Source organism: Gymnodraco acuticeps, unplaced genomic scaffold (genome assembly GCF_902827175.1).
Source record: "Gymnodraco acuticeps unplaced genomic scaffold, fGymAcu1.1, whole genome shotgun sequence".
NCBI classification, from domain to species: Eukaryota; Metazoa; Chordata; class Actinopteri; order Perciformes; family Bathydraconidae; genus Gymnodraco; species Gymnodraco acuticeps.
Window position 1 is genome coordinate 356,075 of NW_022991738.1, and position 19,171 is coordinate 375,245.

A 19,171-nucleotide genomic window follows, 5' to 3' on the forward strand; every position below is an offset into this window, starting at 1 on the left:
ACCCCGGTCCTCTAAGAACTCCACTGGCTCCCCGTTTCACACCGCATCTATTACAAACTCCTGGTCCTCACTTACAAAGCCCTCCACCATCTGGCCCCCCTCCTACCTCACTGACCTCCTCATCCTCTACCAACCACCCCGGTCCCTTAGATCCACCTCAGCCGGTTTGCTTTCCATCCCCAAGGCCAAACTCTGGAGCTTCGGGGATAGAGCCTTCCCTGTGGCAGCCCCGAAGTTCTGGAACTCCCTCCCCCAAGACCTCCGTGAGTCTGAGTCCCTCATCCTGTTCCAGTCCCGCCTCAAAACCCACCTCTTCAACTCTGTATCCATAAGCCCCCCCCCCCTCCCCTCTCAACCAACTTCCTCCTGACTGCTTTTCTGTTTTGTTTTGTTTCTTTTTTGTTTTGTTTTTGTTTTGTTTGTCTACCCTCCCTCCCAAATGTCTTTGGGTTCAAGAAAAGCGCTATAGAAATATAATTTATTATTATTATTATTATTACTGAAGCCTTCCGAGTAAATCGCCAGAACGCCGACACCTCCTCATCTCCACCGCTCCCATGTTTTCTTTTGTGTTGCCATAAATTAGTCTCTCTCCGTTTGTGCGCTGGGCTAATGCTAATGCTAATAATGCTAATGCCAGCAAATACAATGGCAGCTTCACAAAACTTTTCAGAGTTTTACGGGGCGTGGTTTGCAATCCGCCCAGCCAATCAGACATAGGAACCTTTTTCTCCCACGAAAGTACCTGCTCTCTAGCACGGACGGAAAAGGGGGTAAAAAGGTTCTCATGAACACATTTTAGTTCCGGATTTTTTTGGTGTGAACGCAACATTTCGGAACTATATAGGAACTAAAGTGGAAAAAGTACTGCGGTGTGAACGCGTCTTTTGTGGGTGTTTGTGTGTGTGTATGTGCGTACATCCGGCAGATTAATGGTTGGTCCAGGAGGTCCAGGAGGCCCAGGGGCTCCTGGGATACTGAGTCCATCAACGCCTCGATCACCCTTCATAAGACAAAACAGACGGTTATCAGTCTGTTATTGAAATGTAATTGTGAAATAAAACTAGACCAGTTTGACATTTTGTTTTTTCAGCAACTCTACCTTGGATCCTAGATTTCCTTTTTCTCCTTTAGCCCCCTGTTTGTAGAATAAAGATAAATAAAGAAAACAAATGTATAAATGGGTTATCAACAAACTGCAGTGCATCATCATGCTTAAGGATGATAGTTTAAATGTATTTAAATCATTTTGACTCTTCAGTCCTTGAATGGTGGGGGCTAGCTGTTTACCTTTACTTTGCGTTTGTATGCTAAGCTAACGCTAAACACGGCCTGGACATCTTTTATGAATCAGAAACAATTGTATTGCCAAGTGGGTTAACACAGACTAGGAATTTGTCTTGGAGTTTTTGGTGCATACATAAAAATAAAACAGTGATAAAAAACGATTTCAAGAAAACTATAATAACATTACAATATAGCAATATTTACAATGAATATGGATGAAATATAGGACTGACAGTATTAGGATGAACAAGATATTGTTATTGTCGAATTAGGCTTCAGAAAATTAACTGATGACTAGAAGTCCAAAACACACAAAATTACAAAAGTTCAAAAAAGCAAAACAGTATTTGGATTTGTAATGATTATGTCTTATTATAACTTTAAAAAACAAATTTTAAAAACATCCGCTACTTACTCTGGCTCCTGGTAGTCCAGCAGGACCCTGGCGGCCCTCTGGTCCTTTGCCCCCGGGTTCACCCTGAAATCACAGCATGGCAACACTTCTTCTTAGTGACGCTTACAACTAGATACTATACTTGTTTCTCTCATAGAATAGATCAAATGCTTTCCAATGGCATTTCTCACTGTATCATCATACTCAAACAATAAAAAGACTAAGAACAAAGGTAAATATTTCTGCAGCAGAGCCATTTCAGAATCAAATTACCTTGACGGAGAGCCCTGGTGCTCCTGTGGCTCCATCCTCACCCTGCAGCAAAAACAAGAGGTACTGTTCAACTCCAGCGCAAGAGAAAACATTGCAGAGTGTACGCAAGGGCAAAACTACTCACAGAGGAATCAGGCGTTAAATATTATTGGCTATTCAAAATCAAAATTCCCTTAGCATGCATAAAGCGAGCAGACAATCAATTTTAAGGAATATATTACCTTAGGTCCTGTTGGACCATGTATACCAGGTGGACCCTGAAAAAAGAAAATTACTAATGCAACAAAATAAACAAATATTCATACTTCCCATGTCTTCCCATTTTTAAGACTTTTTGAAGATTGAATCAAGACATTTTAATACCGAACAATGCCTCTTTTTTTTTACAATAATGAATTTAATTTAGGATTTCTTTTAGCATCTGTAAGGAATCTCTTACCTGTGTGCCTCTGACTCCGGTTCCAATGAGCATGTCACTCTTCCCAGATCCTTCCATATCCTGAAACAGAAACACAGTCCGATGTTAAACATCGATTTAACTGAAATCTTTATCGACCCATGTGGCTCTTCTCTGACCTACATGAGGCGTTGTCTCTTCATTGGCTTATTAGTGAAAGTCTGTTGTGGCTCGACAGTTATGTTATGTTAAGTTATGTTTTCTAGTCTAGTCTTGTGTTTTTGATCTTGTCACTTCCTGTTTTTATTTTGAAAGTAATCCTTCCCTCTCATTCCAGATCCCACACTTCCTGCCTTTGTGTGTTTCCCGCCCTTGAGATTGCTTGGCCTTGCCCTGATAGTTTTCACCTGTGCCCACCCCCCTCACCTATAAATAGCCCTTGTGTTTCTTTGTCCCTTGTCAATTCGTTATGTTCCATGCTGTGAGAACCTGGCCCTTTGACTCCTGAACTTTATATTTAGAAAATACCTTTTGTCAAGTGAGTTTTGGAAAACCTTTTTCCCACTGGATGAGTGATTTTGATTTAGTAGAAAATATATTTTGTTCCACGTGTAGTGAGACTTAATATCCGTTATTAAACTACTTTCTGTTTTTGGACAACTGTCTCCGAGTCCTGCATTTGGGTCCTGTGTCCTGTGCCTCAATTCACGACAAAGTCGATCTATATGAATTGTATGCTTAGATCTTTGATTTGAAATAGGGTCACCTCTACAAAGAATTTGGTTGGCCAGGGAGGGCCAGGGGGTCCTGGGGGACCGGATGGGCCCCTCTTCCCCGGTGGTCCACTAGGCCCTGGAGCCCCTGAGGATCCATTTGTCCCCAGAGACCCGCATTCACCCTGCAGAGAAAAAAATATATGTTGTGAATTAAATAAAATAGAAACAACACCAGCAAAGGATTTATTTTGTCTCTATGTATAGTCGTGTATTACCTTTGGTCCAGGTTGACCAGCTAACCCTTGTTCACCCTGAGGAAGTAAAAAAGAAATAAATAAAGTATCACTAGCTCATTAGTAGAGGCTGTCCATTTATCATAAAATATAGACGTAAACAAAACTATTAGGTGTGTGTTGTAGAGCCAGTATATTACATTATAAGAACAATTCTTGTATTCAGAATTGTATGTCAAATATTGGACTATCCACCTAATAAAAACAGTCTCAAACCATGGTCATTTGGCTGAGTCCAGCAGTGCCTTAATTTGGTAAAATAGTTTCTGAAGCAATAAAGACAACATGGTTGGAGATCATGTACAATCATTAGCCTGAGCATTGAGGCAGTGGGCTAAAGTTGCCGTTAAACATGGCATCATTGTTTTTGAGAGGCACAATTGAAAAAGAGCCTCATAATTCCCTTGGCCTTTATTGTAGTTTACATTCATTTCGTATATCCTTCATCAATTCTCAGGCTTTTTACTGTGTGTGTACAGTATAGTACATTATAAGAAAAATGCTTGTAATCAGAATTGTACGTCTTCCAAATATCTGACTATCCACCTAATTATATCATCTCAAAGTCATGGTGATTTTGGTCCAGCAGTGTCTTAATTTGGTAAAAATAGTTTCTGACTTTGATATGATATGGCGCACTGAGCTCCTATAAAACATACCTTCTCTCCCAAAGCTCCTGATAGGCCTGGACTGCCATTTCTTCCTGCTAAACCCTGGACATAGAAATACAGACAGACACGAGAAGAGGTCAAAAGCAGTGATGAGTCAGAGAAAGTATGGCAGTATATGAAAGAGTGATATGATGCCAAGCTGATTGTTGACCCTTTAGCCATTCCAACAGGGACCAACGCCAAATCCAAAGAATACAGCCTGTCACTGTAAAGGAGTACTGGGTAACTTTCCTTTAGTGATGAGATCACCCATGCCAACATCTGTCTGACTCAGCTGAATCAGCCTTGTCTCCTTAAACTGTGTTTCTCGTACAGAGAACTGTAATTTTAATTCGATAGGAACTAATTTTGTTCTGGATAACATTTGTTTTTATGGAACAAATACAGTTTTAATCGAAGTGCATACAAGTCTTTTGAGAGGAGGCTTTGGTGGAAGGATGGGTGAAACAAACAGGAATTTGACACAAAATGCCACTTATGAGTCCTGTGTTAAACCAATAGTCAAGTTAAATTATTAAAATGTATGTCCGTGAGTTAAATGTAACAAACACTTATTTTAACCCATACCATGATCTTTGCCTAGACCCAACCAATAACTTTATTGGGATTTTTTAAGGTTTCGTTTTGATTTACAACTTTAATCACATTTAAAACTGCTACTGCAGTCTGTGAGAAAATATGTTATGACATTGTTTACATTTTAATTATTGAGAAAATCGCTTCAGGAGACATTGTTGACTTCAATATACCTCGCTCACACTTTAGTATAGAGTATTAAGAGATTGTTGACTTACTCGAGTCACAGTCAAGTTAGACCAACTGTATCATTTATCCAATTGTTCTTACCATATTAAAAATAATAGAGAAGGTATTAATCAGTAGAGTCAGCAACTTTAGAGGCAAGGATGATGTCTGTATTTCTCATCACTTAAGGAAAGTTGATAATGATAAAAATGCAATGTATTCCTTTAAGTAAGCAGCATCAGACCAAAGTACAGCAATGTTTTGCTCATTAAAAACGTGCATATAGTGGGGCACACGATTTGAGCCATATACAATTAGGTTATTAGTTAATTTTACCAACTCAGTTTTAGATATTTTTGCAAAACCTGAGCACATCAGTGTACCTTGGTACTTGACTGAGAATAGCTAATATACGTACAGCAATATACAAAAAGGGGAAATAACACATATCAGTGAAAAGGCAGATTTGCTCCAACACCATGCTGTCAGAAAAAAATGGCAGCTCAAGTTATACAGCACATTTGAGATCAGTTCCTTTCAGTTCAGAATGATATAACGCCGAAATGTTCCATGTGATAATGACAACATTTGAACTGAAAGGAAATGAATAGGAGGTAATTGACCAATTTCCAAAGCAGGTCACACAGGCTTTTCAGCAGTGGCTGCCAGTGGGAATTTCAAGGGGCAAAGGAAGCAGTGATACCCAAACACACACACACACACACACACACACACACACACACACACACACACACCACACACACACACACACACACACACACACACACACACACACACACACACACACCACACACACACACACACACACACACACACACACACACGTTCTCACTCCCATCCCGTCACATATTGACGGACGGTCAGGGTACCCCTTGCCCGTCAGGCTTCTACGGGCAGGGCGTCCATAGACCTTAATTGCGGACAGCGGACCCCTTGACCGTCAGGCTTCTACGGGCAGGGCGTCCCATAGACCTTCATTGCGGACAGCGGACCCCTTGACCGTCAGGCTTCTACGGGCAGGGCGTCCCATAGACCTTCATAGACCACGTGATCAACAACAATGGCCGACCTTCGTGTTATTCTCGGTGGAAAATGCCTATTTTAAGGTTCATTTGGCCAATAAAATGCGTTTTGATGTCATTTTATGCGATTAATATGAGTTGTTATTTCTGATTATTTGTGCAGTACATGTACATGATGTTTAGTTTGCTAGTTATAACGAAGATTACTTCATGAATGTGTACACATTCATGGTTGCTAACGTTTTTTTGGTGGAAATGTGTTTTTTCACAGCAAAGTCACCCTCTGTACTTGGACTTATTGGGAAAATCTAAAGGCAAGAACATCCCAAATATTAATTTAGGTCTTTATTTTAGACCTTTAGTGTTGCAGTCTGTGAGGAAAATAAATGGGGCTCAGAGCCTCGTATTTTTAAAATCTTTTTTTCCTTCTAATTTGTTATTCTTTTCAAAATAGCACACTGTTATTTACTCACCAATAACACACAATTATCCTTGCTTTTATTTATTGGTTTAATTCCATAATCTCGGGCTTTTTTGGCGTTCGTCAGGAACTGAATTTCAAAATAAAAATAACCGGAAACAGACGTAGTCCTATAAGGGACATTTCGAGCATCATTGCGATTGTCAACATTTTTGAATTTAGGATGGCCGAAGACACTACACTACCCATAATCCCCAGCTATCGTTTAGGACTACAGTCCCCGTGATTAATCTTCAAGGTCTGGGATTGGATGTTGGAGTGGCAGTGCGCCAAGGTTACGCCGAGCGTCAAACAGCTGTTTGAAATGGAACGAAACCGCCAGACTATCCAAAACTGGAATCGAACGCCCCCCCAGAACTACACACTAGACCAGGGGTGCCCAACCTTTTTTGAACCGAGAGCTACTTTTAAAGTTGCCAGTCTGCCGAGATCTACCAGTCCAAATAGAGAGGCGTAGCCATTACTGACAGCCTACTACCAGGTAAATACACACTTCTACCTGTATAAAACTGACCTTTGTACGATGAATACTTCATAAAATACTGCAGATCCTTTATCTTACCTCTTTCTAATCTACACACATACAAGTATTTAACTGAAGTTACACAACAGTGTTGTTGATACAGAGTTGGAGTTTATTCACACGTCACATACTACAGTGGGTAATGTTTTCAAGAAACATTGAACAGTGCTGCCACATATGACACAGGGAAAAAAGAAAAGACTCTGAACCCTTTCTTTGCCATTATATAAAAATAGTGTTGCTACAAAAGTATAAATGAGGCTTACTAATAAGACAACTCAGATCTGAAGCTACTCAGGAATCTGCTGCCAAAGTGCAATAAAAAAGACAAAATTAATAGAATCAAACCCTTTTTTTGTTGCATTTTAGTAGAGTATACAAAGAAACGCCTTTTAAAATAGGATGCAAGCAACACTAGTTTCTTAACCTGAATTGATAATAGACTATAATCAATGTAAACAGAACAGATCTTAATGTTTGCATTCTTATACCATGTTGTACAATAATTATAATGAATAAGTTCAAACAAACTAAAACTTACAGCTGATTAATAACGGTATCTAACTTGAGTTTTTATTATATCAAAAGCCTGTTGAAATGCTACTGTTATTTTTACTGTCCCCCAAAAGCGCATCGGCAGCCTCCAGGAAAGCTTCTTTCACAACTTCGCCGTCTTTGAAAGACTTCATGTGTTTCGCAAGAACGTGACTGACACGATAAGAGGCTCTGGTAGCAGCCTTGCTCTTGTTGTTGGGCCTGGTGGAAATGGACTGCTGTGCATTTAGCTGTAAATTACCTTTCTTCGATAAAGCCACGCTCGCATTGCAGATGAGACAGATGGACTTTGAATTGGAATAGATACAAAAATAATCATCCTCCCACTCGGAGTGAAAATTATATATTTTGGGCTTTTTTGCTTCTGCCGTAATTGCGGTCTTGTGTGTGTGCGGACTGTCACTCCTGTTGACACGGACAACGTCAGCAAAATAGTGCCAACTGCCCACCAGCCACGCCCCGACACATGGGGTCACGCCGGCCAATCACAAAGCTTTGATGCGTTCAAGTGCATTATTCTGGCACAGGAAGATTATGTTACAGGACATTAACGATAAAACAGAATGTTGTTGTTCTATTTTTAGAGACATCTCGCGATCGACTGGGAATCTCCCCGCGATCGACCGGTCGATCGCGATCGACTGGTTGGGCACCCCTGCACTAGACTATTGTGTTTCGCAAAATGTTCTATGGGACGTCTCTACTGAACGTTTTCGTTTTTCCCACAATTAGAAGTTGCCAGTATTAAACACATTGGTGTTATCAAATGTAAAACATATAATTAATAAATCGGTGAAAATCGCTGTCCATAATGCGCAGCATTAATATATAGCATTAATATATACCCACATGACAGCTCATTGTTACTTTGTAATTCTACTCCACTACAATTCAGAGGTTAACCTGGTATTTTACTCCACTACACTTATTTGAGTTACTTTGCAGATTCTGATTAATGATGTGAAATATAAACAACCCTTAAATCAGACTTTAGTTACACCTGAGTAAAATTCAGGTAAGGTGATTGTCAAGTGCCAACAATCAGGAGAGATATTTGATAGTTGGTGCTTGAGAAGACTAAACATGTATCTGCAATTGACATGAATGGAAACGAGTATTAAAGTATATTAATTACTCGTTATTCTCTACTAATAGTTAATTAAAGACTGTATATTATGGCTATTTTGCACATCCCTTTCAAGATTTCAAGATTTTCAAAGGTTTATTGACATATTACATTACATTACATTGCATTTAGCTGACGCTTTTTTCCAATGCGTTCGACCAACAAAATACAAACTTGAAGAAAACAGAATCATATAAGTACATCAGGTTTCATAGAGCAAAAACATTTCAAGTGCTACTCAACTGGCTGTAGGTAAGCCAGCCCTTTATTAAGTGCTTTGTTAATAGTTATATCGCTCGAAGTGGAGTCGAAAGAGATGAGTTTTCAGTCTGCGCCGGAAGGTGTGTAAGCTTTCTGCTGTCCTGATTTCAATGGGGAGCTCATTCCACCAATTTGGAGCCAGGATAGCAAACCCACGTGTTTTTGCTGATGGGAACTTGGGTCCCCTTCGCAGCGAGGGTGCATATCATATACACAACTACGGTGTAGTTATGCAATGAATGAAAAATGTGGGTCACAGGTTCCTCAACAGTGCATTACAAGACATCTATCAATATGTGTGTCCCTCCACCATTAAACTGTCATATTCTGCACATTTCTTATTCTATCTATCTACATAAGAGTATAATCCATAGGTATAATGTCAGTTAAAATAAGTGCTTCAACATAGTTAACATTGCAGGAAAGCAATATATTAGACGTTAAGTACTTTGTCAGGCTTAATATTTATCTGTAGATAGATACCCCCAAAGTGTTTTTCTTATTTAAAAGAAGACCTTAATCTGTTATTTAATGTTTAAATAAAGGTTAATTTGTTTTTCAGTTTTGCACCTCCTCCTATTAATATCTTTGTACATCCTGCACTAAACTGTTTTATTGTAGAGATTACTTATAGTATCTTCTTGATTTTTTATATTCTATATTTCTATCACAGACCTTCTACTTTCCCCCTATGAAAGTATGTACTCTTAATATTTATATTAATCAAATATAACGCATACAAACAATAATTCAATAACGTGCTTTAACTACTAGGCGGTGCACACAAGGTACACACAGCCATAATAACTTTGTATTATTAGTGTTGGACACTTGTATGTACAACATCTGAAGATGTGTAGTTTTATTCATGCTTTCACATAATTTTACAGCATATTGCTATACTATTTCAGACTCAGTATTTACATTCTTACATTCAAAATTCAATCCAATTCAAATCAGTAATATCTTTAAAAACTACAAGTCCTTTTATATCAGCTGTGCACCGTTATGGTGTAAATATAACCTATCTATGAATTATATCAAATGTAAAAGTCAGCCGAATTAGTGTTGATACTGCAAGGAGACGTATTGTGTGAAGAGAAATTGAAGATGTTGTTTAATTGTTGAAATATTTATGATCCACGTCAAGTATTCAGTTTCGGCGGCATTTCTTCAGTTTTTCCAAAGGTCTTCTCATCAGGGCTCTATAAATAAAGAACTACAGCAGATCTGTAATATTTAATGCAGCCGAACCGTGTATTACAATGCCGTTATGTGATGACTTTCAAAGAGAAAAGCAAGAGCACTCGGAATTAAGTATTATTTTATTATTTTAAATTGTTTTCCGGATTTCATATAATATAAATACCAAATCCCAGCATGCATTGCGGCTAAAACATCCAATCAGCGTAGCTGAGGATCTTGGGTAATCGCTCGAAATGCCTACGTCTGTTTCCGATTATTTTTATTTTGAAATTCAGTTCCTGACGAACGCCAAAAAAGCCCGAGATTATGGAATTAAACCAATAAATAAAAGCAAGGATAATTGTGTGTTATTGGTGAGTAAATAACAGTGTGCTATTTTGAAAATAATAACAAATTAGAAGGAAAAAAAGATTTTAAAAATACGAGGCTCTGAGCCCCATTTATTTTCCTCACAGACGGCAACACTAAAGGTCTAAAATAAAGACCTAAATGAATATTTGGGATGTTTTTGCCTTTAGATTCTCCCAATAAATCCAAGTACAGAGGGTGACTTTGCTGTGAAAAACACATTTCCACCAAAAAACGTTAGCAACACATTCATGAATTAATCTTCGTCATAACTAGCAAACTAAACATCATGTACATGTACTGCACAAATAATCAGAAATAAAAACTCATTACTCGCATAAAATGACATCAAAAAGCATTTTAATGGCCAAATGAACCTTAAAATAGGCATTTTCCACCGAGAATAACACGAAGGTCGGCCATTGTTGTTGATCACGTGGTCTGGGAGCTGTTGCAGCGTCCATAGCAACCACCTTAGCAACCATGAATGTGTACACATTCATGAAGTAATCTTCGTCATAACTAGCAAACTAAACATCATGTACATGTACTGCACAAATAATCAGAAACAACAACTCATATTAATCGCATAAAATGACATCAAAACGCATTTTATTGGCCAAATGAACCTTAAAATAGGCATTTTCCACCGAGAATAACACGAAGGTCGGCCATTGTTGTTGATCACGTGGTCTATGAAGGTCTATGGGACGCCCTGCCAGTAGAAGCCTGACGGCCAAGGGGTCCGCTGTCCGCAATGAAGGTCTATAGGACGCCCTGCCCGTAGAAGCCTGACGGGCAAGGGGTACCCTGTACGTAATATAGCGACGGGGAGGGGCCCTGACCGTCCGTCAATATGTGACGGGATGGGAGTGAGAACGTGTTGCACACACACACACACACACACACCACACACACACACACACACACACACACACACACACACACACACACACACACACACACACACACACACACACACACACACACACACACACACACACACACACACACACACACACACACACACACACACACACACACACACACACACACACACACACACACACAATTCACATAAGCACACAATTACCTCAGCCAGGTGAAAACAACATCCATTTAGCCAGCTGCCAGAAAGCAATAAAGACAACATGGTTGGAGATATTGCACAATCATTAGCCTGAGCATTGAGGCAGTGAGCTAAAGTTGTCATTAAATATGGCGTCATTGTTCTTGAGAGAAACAATTGAAAAAGAGCCCCATAATTGCCCCCCTTTAATGTAGTCTACATTCATATCATACATCCTGCCTCAATTCTCAGGCTTTTGACTGTAGTTCTGCCTTTTATCGTTTGCAAACAAATACCTCGCCTGAACCCCAAGCAGACCCAAAGTCAAGCCCAGAACCGGACGCAAAGCCCGGATCAGAGCTGAACCCGGAGCTGAACCCAGAGCCGAGGTCAGAGGAAAACTCTGAGCTCAGTCCTGAAGCATCAGACCCAGAGCCACTAAACCAATCCTCATACATCTGGAACAAGGGTGGAGAGGAGGAAGAAGAGGAAGAAGGTGGAGAAGAAGATTGAGGAAGAAATATAGGTGAGGAGATATAGGAGGAAGATAGAGGGTGATATCAGGGGGGTGACAGGAACAGAGGCAGAGGGAGGATAAAAGATACTCTCATCACATCATTGGCCAGGACACACATACATATTAAGAATAAAGACAAATCATTGATAATAGAGACAGAGCACAGCAACAACAACAGCAACCTTACAAAGCATGTCAGCATGTGTTATGGATTCAAACTTTTAAATTACGCTATTCCTTTGGCAATCATAAGAAATATACAGTATGAGTGACCTAGTGAGGTCAATTCAGTCTAGTCAAACTTGACAAGTGATAGATGTTAGAAACCAGTCAGTGTAACCTTAAGTTTTAAAAATAAGGGCAATGCAAAATGCAATGCCTTTGGTAAGCAAATACAGATTGGAAGATACAGTATGTAAATGTGATACTGAACTGATATTTAATATAAAAATATATATAATTTGACTATTGCCATATTTACAATGTTAGATGAAGTATTCAGTGCCTGCCCTTCAACATTATTTGAGTGGGGGTTGATTATATTTGAAAATCAACCCCCATGCATTGAGGTCTTACTTTTAACATTTAGCTAAAAGTAGATCGCAGTATATTTTGTATCCATGGGACTTACTGGTAATCCAGGTTTCCCTTGCGGTCCGTCTTTGCCGGGTAGACCAGCATATCCTGAAGAGAAGCCCTCAGCTGAGGATGATGGTAAGGGTCCAGGGGGACCCGGGGGCCCTGGAGGCCCGGGTAGACCAGGATGACCCTAGTTGAAAGAGATGTTTTATTTTGTTTTCATTTCAGTAAATTACACTATTGGATATGTATGTGTGTCTTCTGTCTTACCCTGATGAGCTCAGTGTCACTGTCCAGGTCTTCAAAGCCAGAACCCAGGGCATCTGCTCCATACTAAAGATACAACACAGAGTCTAACACATGAGGCTACAGACATCTTGTCCTTCACTCTGGTTGCTTATAGGCTTGACAGTATCTCAAGTTTGTTTTATGTGTAACAACAATAAGACAGAGGAAAACCATGGACCATGATACTAACCGATACACTGTGTGATCTGGGCGGTCCAGGAGGCCCAGGGAGGCCCGGAGCACCAACTCCTTGGTCTCCCTGTTAGGCAAGAGAGTATGAGGAAAGCTTTATTTCATGATTTTCCATACTTTGAAATATTTGTTTTTGCAAAGTACAGCTCAAATTTTTTTTGGTAGAAAACAAAGTCTATATAAAGAGGAGTAACAAGGTGGTGTAAAATGTGTATTGGATTTACTGAACAACAGCCTTTCCGCTTAATTCATATCATCCAATCGTTTGTAAATAAGTAATAACACTAAGACGTTGTTGTATTGAAAGATGGAATATTGGCTTAATTTTCACCTCTTTTTTCATGTGCTTTCAGCTGTATGGCTGCTACTGTTCAACATTGAATAGGTTTGTCCTGAAAAGATGGTTCATCCAACTGCTATCTATTTTTTATTGAAATCATTATATTTGACATATCTAAGGAATTATAAAAAACTGATTTTCAATTAGTTTACTTTAATTTATTTATATTATTTTTGAGTAAGAATGGAGAAACCAGCTCGAGTGCGCTAGAATTTGAAAATACGCAGCCGAAAAAAATCTGCCCCTTCCTTCAGACTTCCTTAGAGAGCACACATGAACGCGCACATGACCAATGAGGGCACGAGATAACTTTGTGCACAGATGGAAGGCTGACAGGCAGGTCGGCCATCCAGTTATTTTAGCCGGGCCGGCTCAAATGATTGGTCGTGCTTTTTACAGCGCCACGGCTTCCACAGATGATATGTTTTTATGTATTTATTGTCAAAGCATTTAATGTATTCATTGCTATCGGGATGTTAAGAGCATTCCATGGAATATAACAAAGTGTTTCTGAAGTGAATTACATACCCCACCTTTAAGAGTCGCAATAAGTTGTTATTTGCAAGTTGTGTGCTTTTGTCGTACCTTCTCTCCTTTAGATCCAGCTTCTCCGTCAGAACCTGATAATCCCTGAGTTCCTCTTTGACCCTGCACACATTTAAGTAATTACACGTTATATATAGCATAGCAATGATGACATGCGTTAAACAGCAGAGATAAACAACTTACTGCATCTCCCTTATCACCCTTGTGTCCCTGTAAAGAGTAGAGCAAGATTTAGGATCAGTATTACATTTAATGAAAACACACACACACACACACACACACACACTCCCTATCTCGCTGGCACACACACCGCCTGTCCGTCTCTCCCTTGTTGTCCTGGGGACCCGGGGGCTCCGGCTGGTCCTTGTGTCCCTCTCGGCCCGGGTTGAGCTTGCCCAGGTAGAGGGGTGGGGCCTGGGTGTCCAGGTGGGCCTCTGGGTCCAGGACTTCCACGCTCTCCTTTTATCCCATGTCTGACATGACCCTAAACATTCATACAAAATATAACGTCCATGAGTAGAGAGCAGAGAAGTTTTTATAAAAGAGATACTGCTGTGCAAAAATAATTTGGATTTGTCATCATTTTGAACAATATAATATAAAAGTCAAAGTCAACTCACATCTCTGGGTTCCTCCCCTGGCTCCTGTGTCATGTGTGGCCCTGTACACAGTATATCACATCATCAACAGGTGTGACCAATCAGAGTCTAACAAGGTAACACTGTCCAGGCTGTAGCTTGACATAAGGGCCACTTTTTCATTTTCCCAACCCATGCTAGTCCCGTAAGGACAGAATCACAAGCCTGCTTTCCTTACGCTTTGGGCCACCGCTGCCCCTGTTGAGGCAGCTAATGAAAACATTAGATAGTGGTCTTCAGTAGAACAAAATCCTACAAAAATATCTAATATTTTAGTAATGGACACAGCCAATGAACTGTTCAAATGTAAAAGCAATGTAAAAAGATTAGGTTCAATTAACTTTAAAGACTACAGTTCATATATTGGTCTTTCATAGAACTGTCTTATCTAGAACATTATATATTTAGTATTATTTGTGGTTCATGTCATTTCTACTGTAGATATAATAAACGTCCTGTTTATTGTTACATTTTATTTAATAAAAAAAAAAATGTAATTACCCAATTTGGGATAAATAAATTCTCTATCTATCAAAACCTTGAAAGGAAAATAAAAAAAAATCAAGTGATTCAGTTATTCATTATAATCTTAATTATTCTTTTTACTTTTTTGATGTTTCTAAGCCTAAAAAAAAAAAAATCTGTAAATTAGGGGGGAAAAACTGTTCTGCTCTGTGAAATGTTATGTATTTGTTGTTATAATACTGAATAATGGAGAGCTCCACACTAAAATCCCGTAATTATATTATGCTTCTCACTTCAAGCAGTTGGATGTAAAAAAGTAACTTGCAATAAAGTTCCTGGCATCACTTCCTCTTTTGCCTTCTTTAAGCTTCTGTACAATTCCTACAGAAAATAATAATAATATATATTCAGTTTTATTCTGACCTTTTAGCAGCATGTCTTCAGTGGCCTCTGTTGTAGTCTGCTGACCGGAGAACTCCTCCAGCTCCACCTCCGGGGCCTCAGTGGGTGGAGCTCTGACTGGAACACTGCCCTCCTCCTCAGAGGGATGAAGAAGAGGACAAGGTCAAAAGGTCATTCGAATAAAAGAAAAAAGAGACATTTGAGAGAAATACCAAATAATTTGACATGTTGTGCTTTCGGTGCCACTGTTGTTTATGCAAGTCTCTACCATGTCATTAACCATACATAACAATTATTTAGCTTCTGAGGGACTGTTGTCTTTGAAGCTTCAAAGTCAATGTTGATTATGGGATATTTGGAGTCAGACTGACTTCCTGGTTGAGGGGGAATGAAAGGTTGTCCCGGAACAAATAAGAAACACACAAATCAACTTGCACAGTGCTGTTTAGGGTCATGATGATAAGAAGGGGGGGGGGGGGGGACGACGACTCTAACACACACCCTAACTTGATGAGCGTATTTTTCAAACTGCATTTAGAGCCCTTCCTGCTTAAGTGTGGGCTTCTAAAGAAACCAGAACTCTTTCTCGCAGTTGTTCTCATTTACAGGACATGTCTTCCAGTCAAATGAAGATCTAAAGCTTTCGAAATATATGATATCTCCAAAACAAAACAGCATATTTACTCAACAAGACTTTTTTCAGGTTCTCATTATCCAGCAGCCAATCCAGCTAACTTACCTTCTCTGTGCCTTGTTTTCTCTCGTGTGTGTTCTTCATCATTTCCTCCTCTGACTCTCTGTCATCCAATGCATCATCTCCACTGGTGAATCCCGAGGCCTTTATCAAACATCACATGGTGTGTTAGTTTGGGGAAAGAATTATGTAAATGACTAACAAATTTGTCCCACGTTTTGCCAGTTAAAGAAAATGTTAAAGACAAAGTCATTTATTAAAGAAAGAGACACAGAAGGAGAAAAGGACAAAAACTATTTAAGATCTTCTCTTTAAAATCTATTTACATTCGGTGTTTCATTTAAAAAAAATACCTATGTAAATACAAACCTTTTATAATGTATAAAGTGCTTCCGATGGCAATCATGTAGGGCAGGAAAAACCAAATAGTTGTCTGATTACAGCAAAGGTTTACTCATGATCATTAATCCAGCTAATAGGTACTTTGTTGAGGGAAGATCTCTGACCACTAGGGGATAACGTCGATACATTTGTGATTTGTGTACAGAATTTTAAACTATAACTTATGAATAGTACGTTCCTGTGTGTCAAACACCTATATTGTCTTTATGTGTGCATTTCTCACATAAGGATCATCATCTTCACACTGCTCCTCAGCTGCTCTAGGATCATCTTTTATCACCAGCTGCTGAATGGATCCCTGGAGGGAGAGACAGAGAGCGAGAGGATTAGGAAAGACCTTCATCTTGACACCTTAACTACACACTACATGTATATTCACTCAGGTTACATGGAGGAAAAGTAAAACAAAAAAAACAGGACCCAAAATCAACGAGCGAAAATTAAAACTTTTACCTCGCAATATCAATCATATCATTCATTACACATACATATGGAAATGAGAATGAGCAGAAAGTTCAATGATTAACTTTTTTAAACCTATCAACAATATCTTAAACAGTAAATGCTGGCTTTACCTCCAACAGCTGCAACAATTAAATACGACTTACACATCAAAGCAACATAATAGCAATTTAATCATAATATTAAAATATTGAATAGCTAACAAAGGAGTCAATGTTCTGCATATTGACTACTTTACGTATAAAGGAACCATATTAGTAACCATAATTGTATTTTGTGCCTCTACTTTGACATGTTTACATGCCTTAATATTCAAATGTGCTTTATTGTTCTCATACTGCCTGTGCTGCAGCCCCTCTTTTCACCCTGTCTGAAACCAGAGGCCTGGTTCAGAGATGTCCCGCCCCTTAGCCTATCGCGCACAATGGTTGGAGCGCTAGCCAATATAAGCGCAAGTGTTGCATAGTGATGTCACTTTGTTACGGAAATAAACTAAGGAGTCCAACGATGCGTTTCATGCATGGGGGAGTGTTTCTGGGATAAACTCCTTCTTGTGTAAACTTTGGGATGTTAGCCTTTGCAGACTAATTACATGCACAAAAACCTATATAACACACCCAAACCCCAAAAGGCACAATAGGGCCTCTTTAAAGTTAATAAGAATGTACATTTTGCCGATAATACTCACTCTTCTTTCGCAAAAGAATGTTTAATGCACCGAAGTTGCATGAACATTTTAGTGTTAAACAAGTGCTCTCTTTATACAGTTTGAACAGAGGAGCACTGCACACACAATGAAGTACATTTCCGTTAATGCCATCACCTAAGAGACCGGATTTCCAAAAATGTACCTAAACAACATTAACACTCGCAGCATGGTGATAAAAGCGCAAGTTTATAAAGTTGATATGGTAACATGGAGAGAGATGTCGAGTCCTACATTTACAACATTCACACACATGCTGATTAAAAAGGGCCCCATGCCATGACTGCTCCACTTTGAAGTCCATGACAACAAACCAAGGACACACACACACACACACACAGAGTGACCCAGATATTTCCGATTGGATGTTACCAATTCTGAGCATGCACATATTCTGTCGTCATGCTTCAGATAACCCGTTCAATAAGTCAGGCCACACTGAACAAAGCCTTCCCCTCACCATGGCAACAAGTGACTGGCAGCTTGGGTTTATCTTTTGTAAGTGTCGTTAAGTTGACGATGGTCCAAGGGTGATTCCAGTAATAATGTCAGTTTGAAGAGAGTTTACTTTATTGTAGGTGTACATTATGCTGTCACCCCTATTGACTAGCAGAGCTTCATTTAGATGACCTTACTACACAATCCCACTTGGCGGCAGACTCAAAGGCCCGGGAAAAAGCCCTTGATCAACTAAGCTTTGTTGACATCTCAGACTTCCTCATCTGCCATTAACTTACTCCCCCGTCCTCTCCTTCCATCCTCATCTCACTCCCCTCCCTTCCTTCTTTACCACCTCTTTGCTGTCCTCCTCTTCTTGATTCCTCTCTGATCTTTAGAGTTGCATAGAATAAAATATAAAACAGATCCCTCAAGTAAGCATGTTCTTATTATAAAGAAATACCTTGCAGAGACTGGCTACTAAGTTTTGTAAGCACTTGTTGCCTTATAACTGGTTAATAGCCAGGGTTGCCAACTTTGGGTACCTGGCTGGAGTGAGATTTTGATATCATGGGTTTAATTACACATACTGTATGCGCACTAAATGACTGCTATCGTGTCAGTAGCGGGACCTTAGCATATATATATATATACATATACGAATACACAATATTGGACACAGACTATAAAGGGCACAAAGTTTCTTTCACTAATGAAAGTCAAACACATGTTTGTTTCCACTGTTTTAGTGTGTGCCTGTCGCGATAAGCAATTAATTGACTTATCGTACAATAAATAAAAATGAACTCCATAACTTTTCTGACCTCGATACATTTACATTTACATGAGGATGTGACTAGCAGTTTGAAAGGATGTACTTGAATTATTTGTATATATTATCATTATGTCAGTGGTCTAAAATGGTCATACAACGGTGCCGACAATATTATCGTTTATCGCAATAATTTCCGGGAAAATGTATCCAACAAAATTAATTACCGTGATTATAATTATACATGAAACACACACACATCTACAGACTTACTCCAAACTGTCAAATATATTAATTCACTCTCACTCTCATATACTCTTTGACTCTATTTTTGGCCTAGTAG

General features: G+C 39.3%; 1 protein-coding gene across 9 annotated transcripts in view; it reads right to left on the reverse strand.

Moving 5' to 3' along the window:
- The window catches only part of col15a1b (collagen, type XV, alpha 1b), a 60,267-nt gene that overhangs the window by 14,696 nt on the left and 26,400 nt on the right, over nt 1-19,171 (reverse strand). For 6 of the 9 annotated variants that reach the window (XM_034199087.1, XM_034199083.1, XM_034199080.1 and 3 more), the window contains 20 exons: nt 16,674-16,748; nt 16,094-16,192; nt 15,376-15,490; nt 14,470-14,510; nt 14,160-14,333; nt 14,033-14,059; nt 13,889-13,951; nt 12,962-13,030; nt 12,754-12,816; nt 12,536-12,673; nt 11,684-11,845; nt 4,020-4,073; nt 3,343-3,378; nt 3,118-3,249; nt 2,394-2,453; nt 2,176-2,211; nt 1,955-1,996; nt 1,703-1,765; nt 1,103-1,138; nt 920-1,003 (listed from right to left, as the gene is read on the reverse strand). In XM_034199087.1, coding sequence (XP_034054978.1) covers nt 920-1,003; nt 1,103-1,138; nt 1,703-1,765; nt 1,955-1,996; nt 2,176-2,211; nt 2,394-2,453; nt 3,118-3,249; nt 3,343-3,378; nt 4,020-4,073; nt 11,684-11,845; nt 12,536-12,673; nt 12,754-12,816; nt 12,962-13,030; nt 13,889-13,951; nt 14,033-14,059; nt 14,160-14,333; nt 14,470-14,510; nt 15,376-15,490; nt 16,094-16,192; nt 16,674-16,748 — 1,569 coding nt within the window. The remainder of the gene's footprint in view (nt 1-919; nt 1,004-1,102; nt 1,139-1,702; nt 1,766-1,954; nt 1,997-2,175; nt 2,212-2,393; nt 2,454-3,117; nt 3,250-3,342; nt 3,379-4,019; nt 4,074-11,683; nt 11,846-12,535; nt 12,674-12,753; nt 12,817-12,961; nt 13,031-13,888; nt 13,952-14,032; nt 14,060-14,159; nt 14,334-14,469; nt 14,511-15,375; nt 15,491-16,093; nt 16,193-16,673; nt 16,749-19,171) is intronic. The other 3 variants (XM_034199086.1, XM_034199085.1, XM_034199081.1) reach the window with 2 other exon arrangements.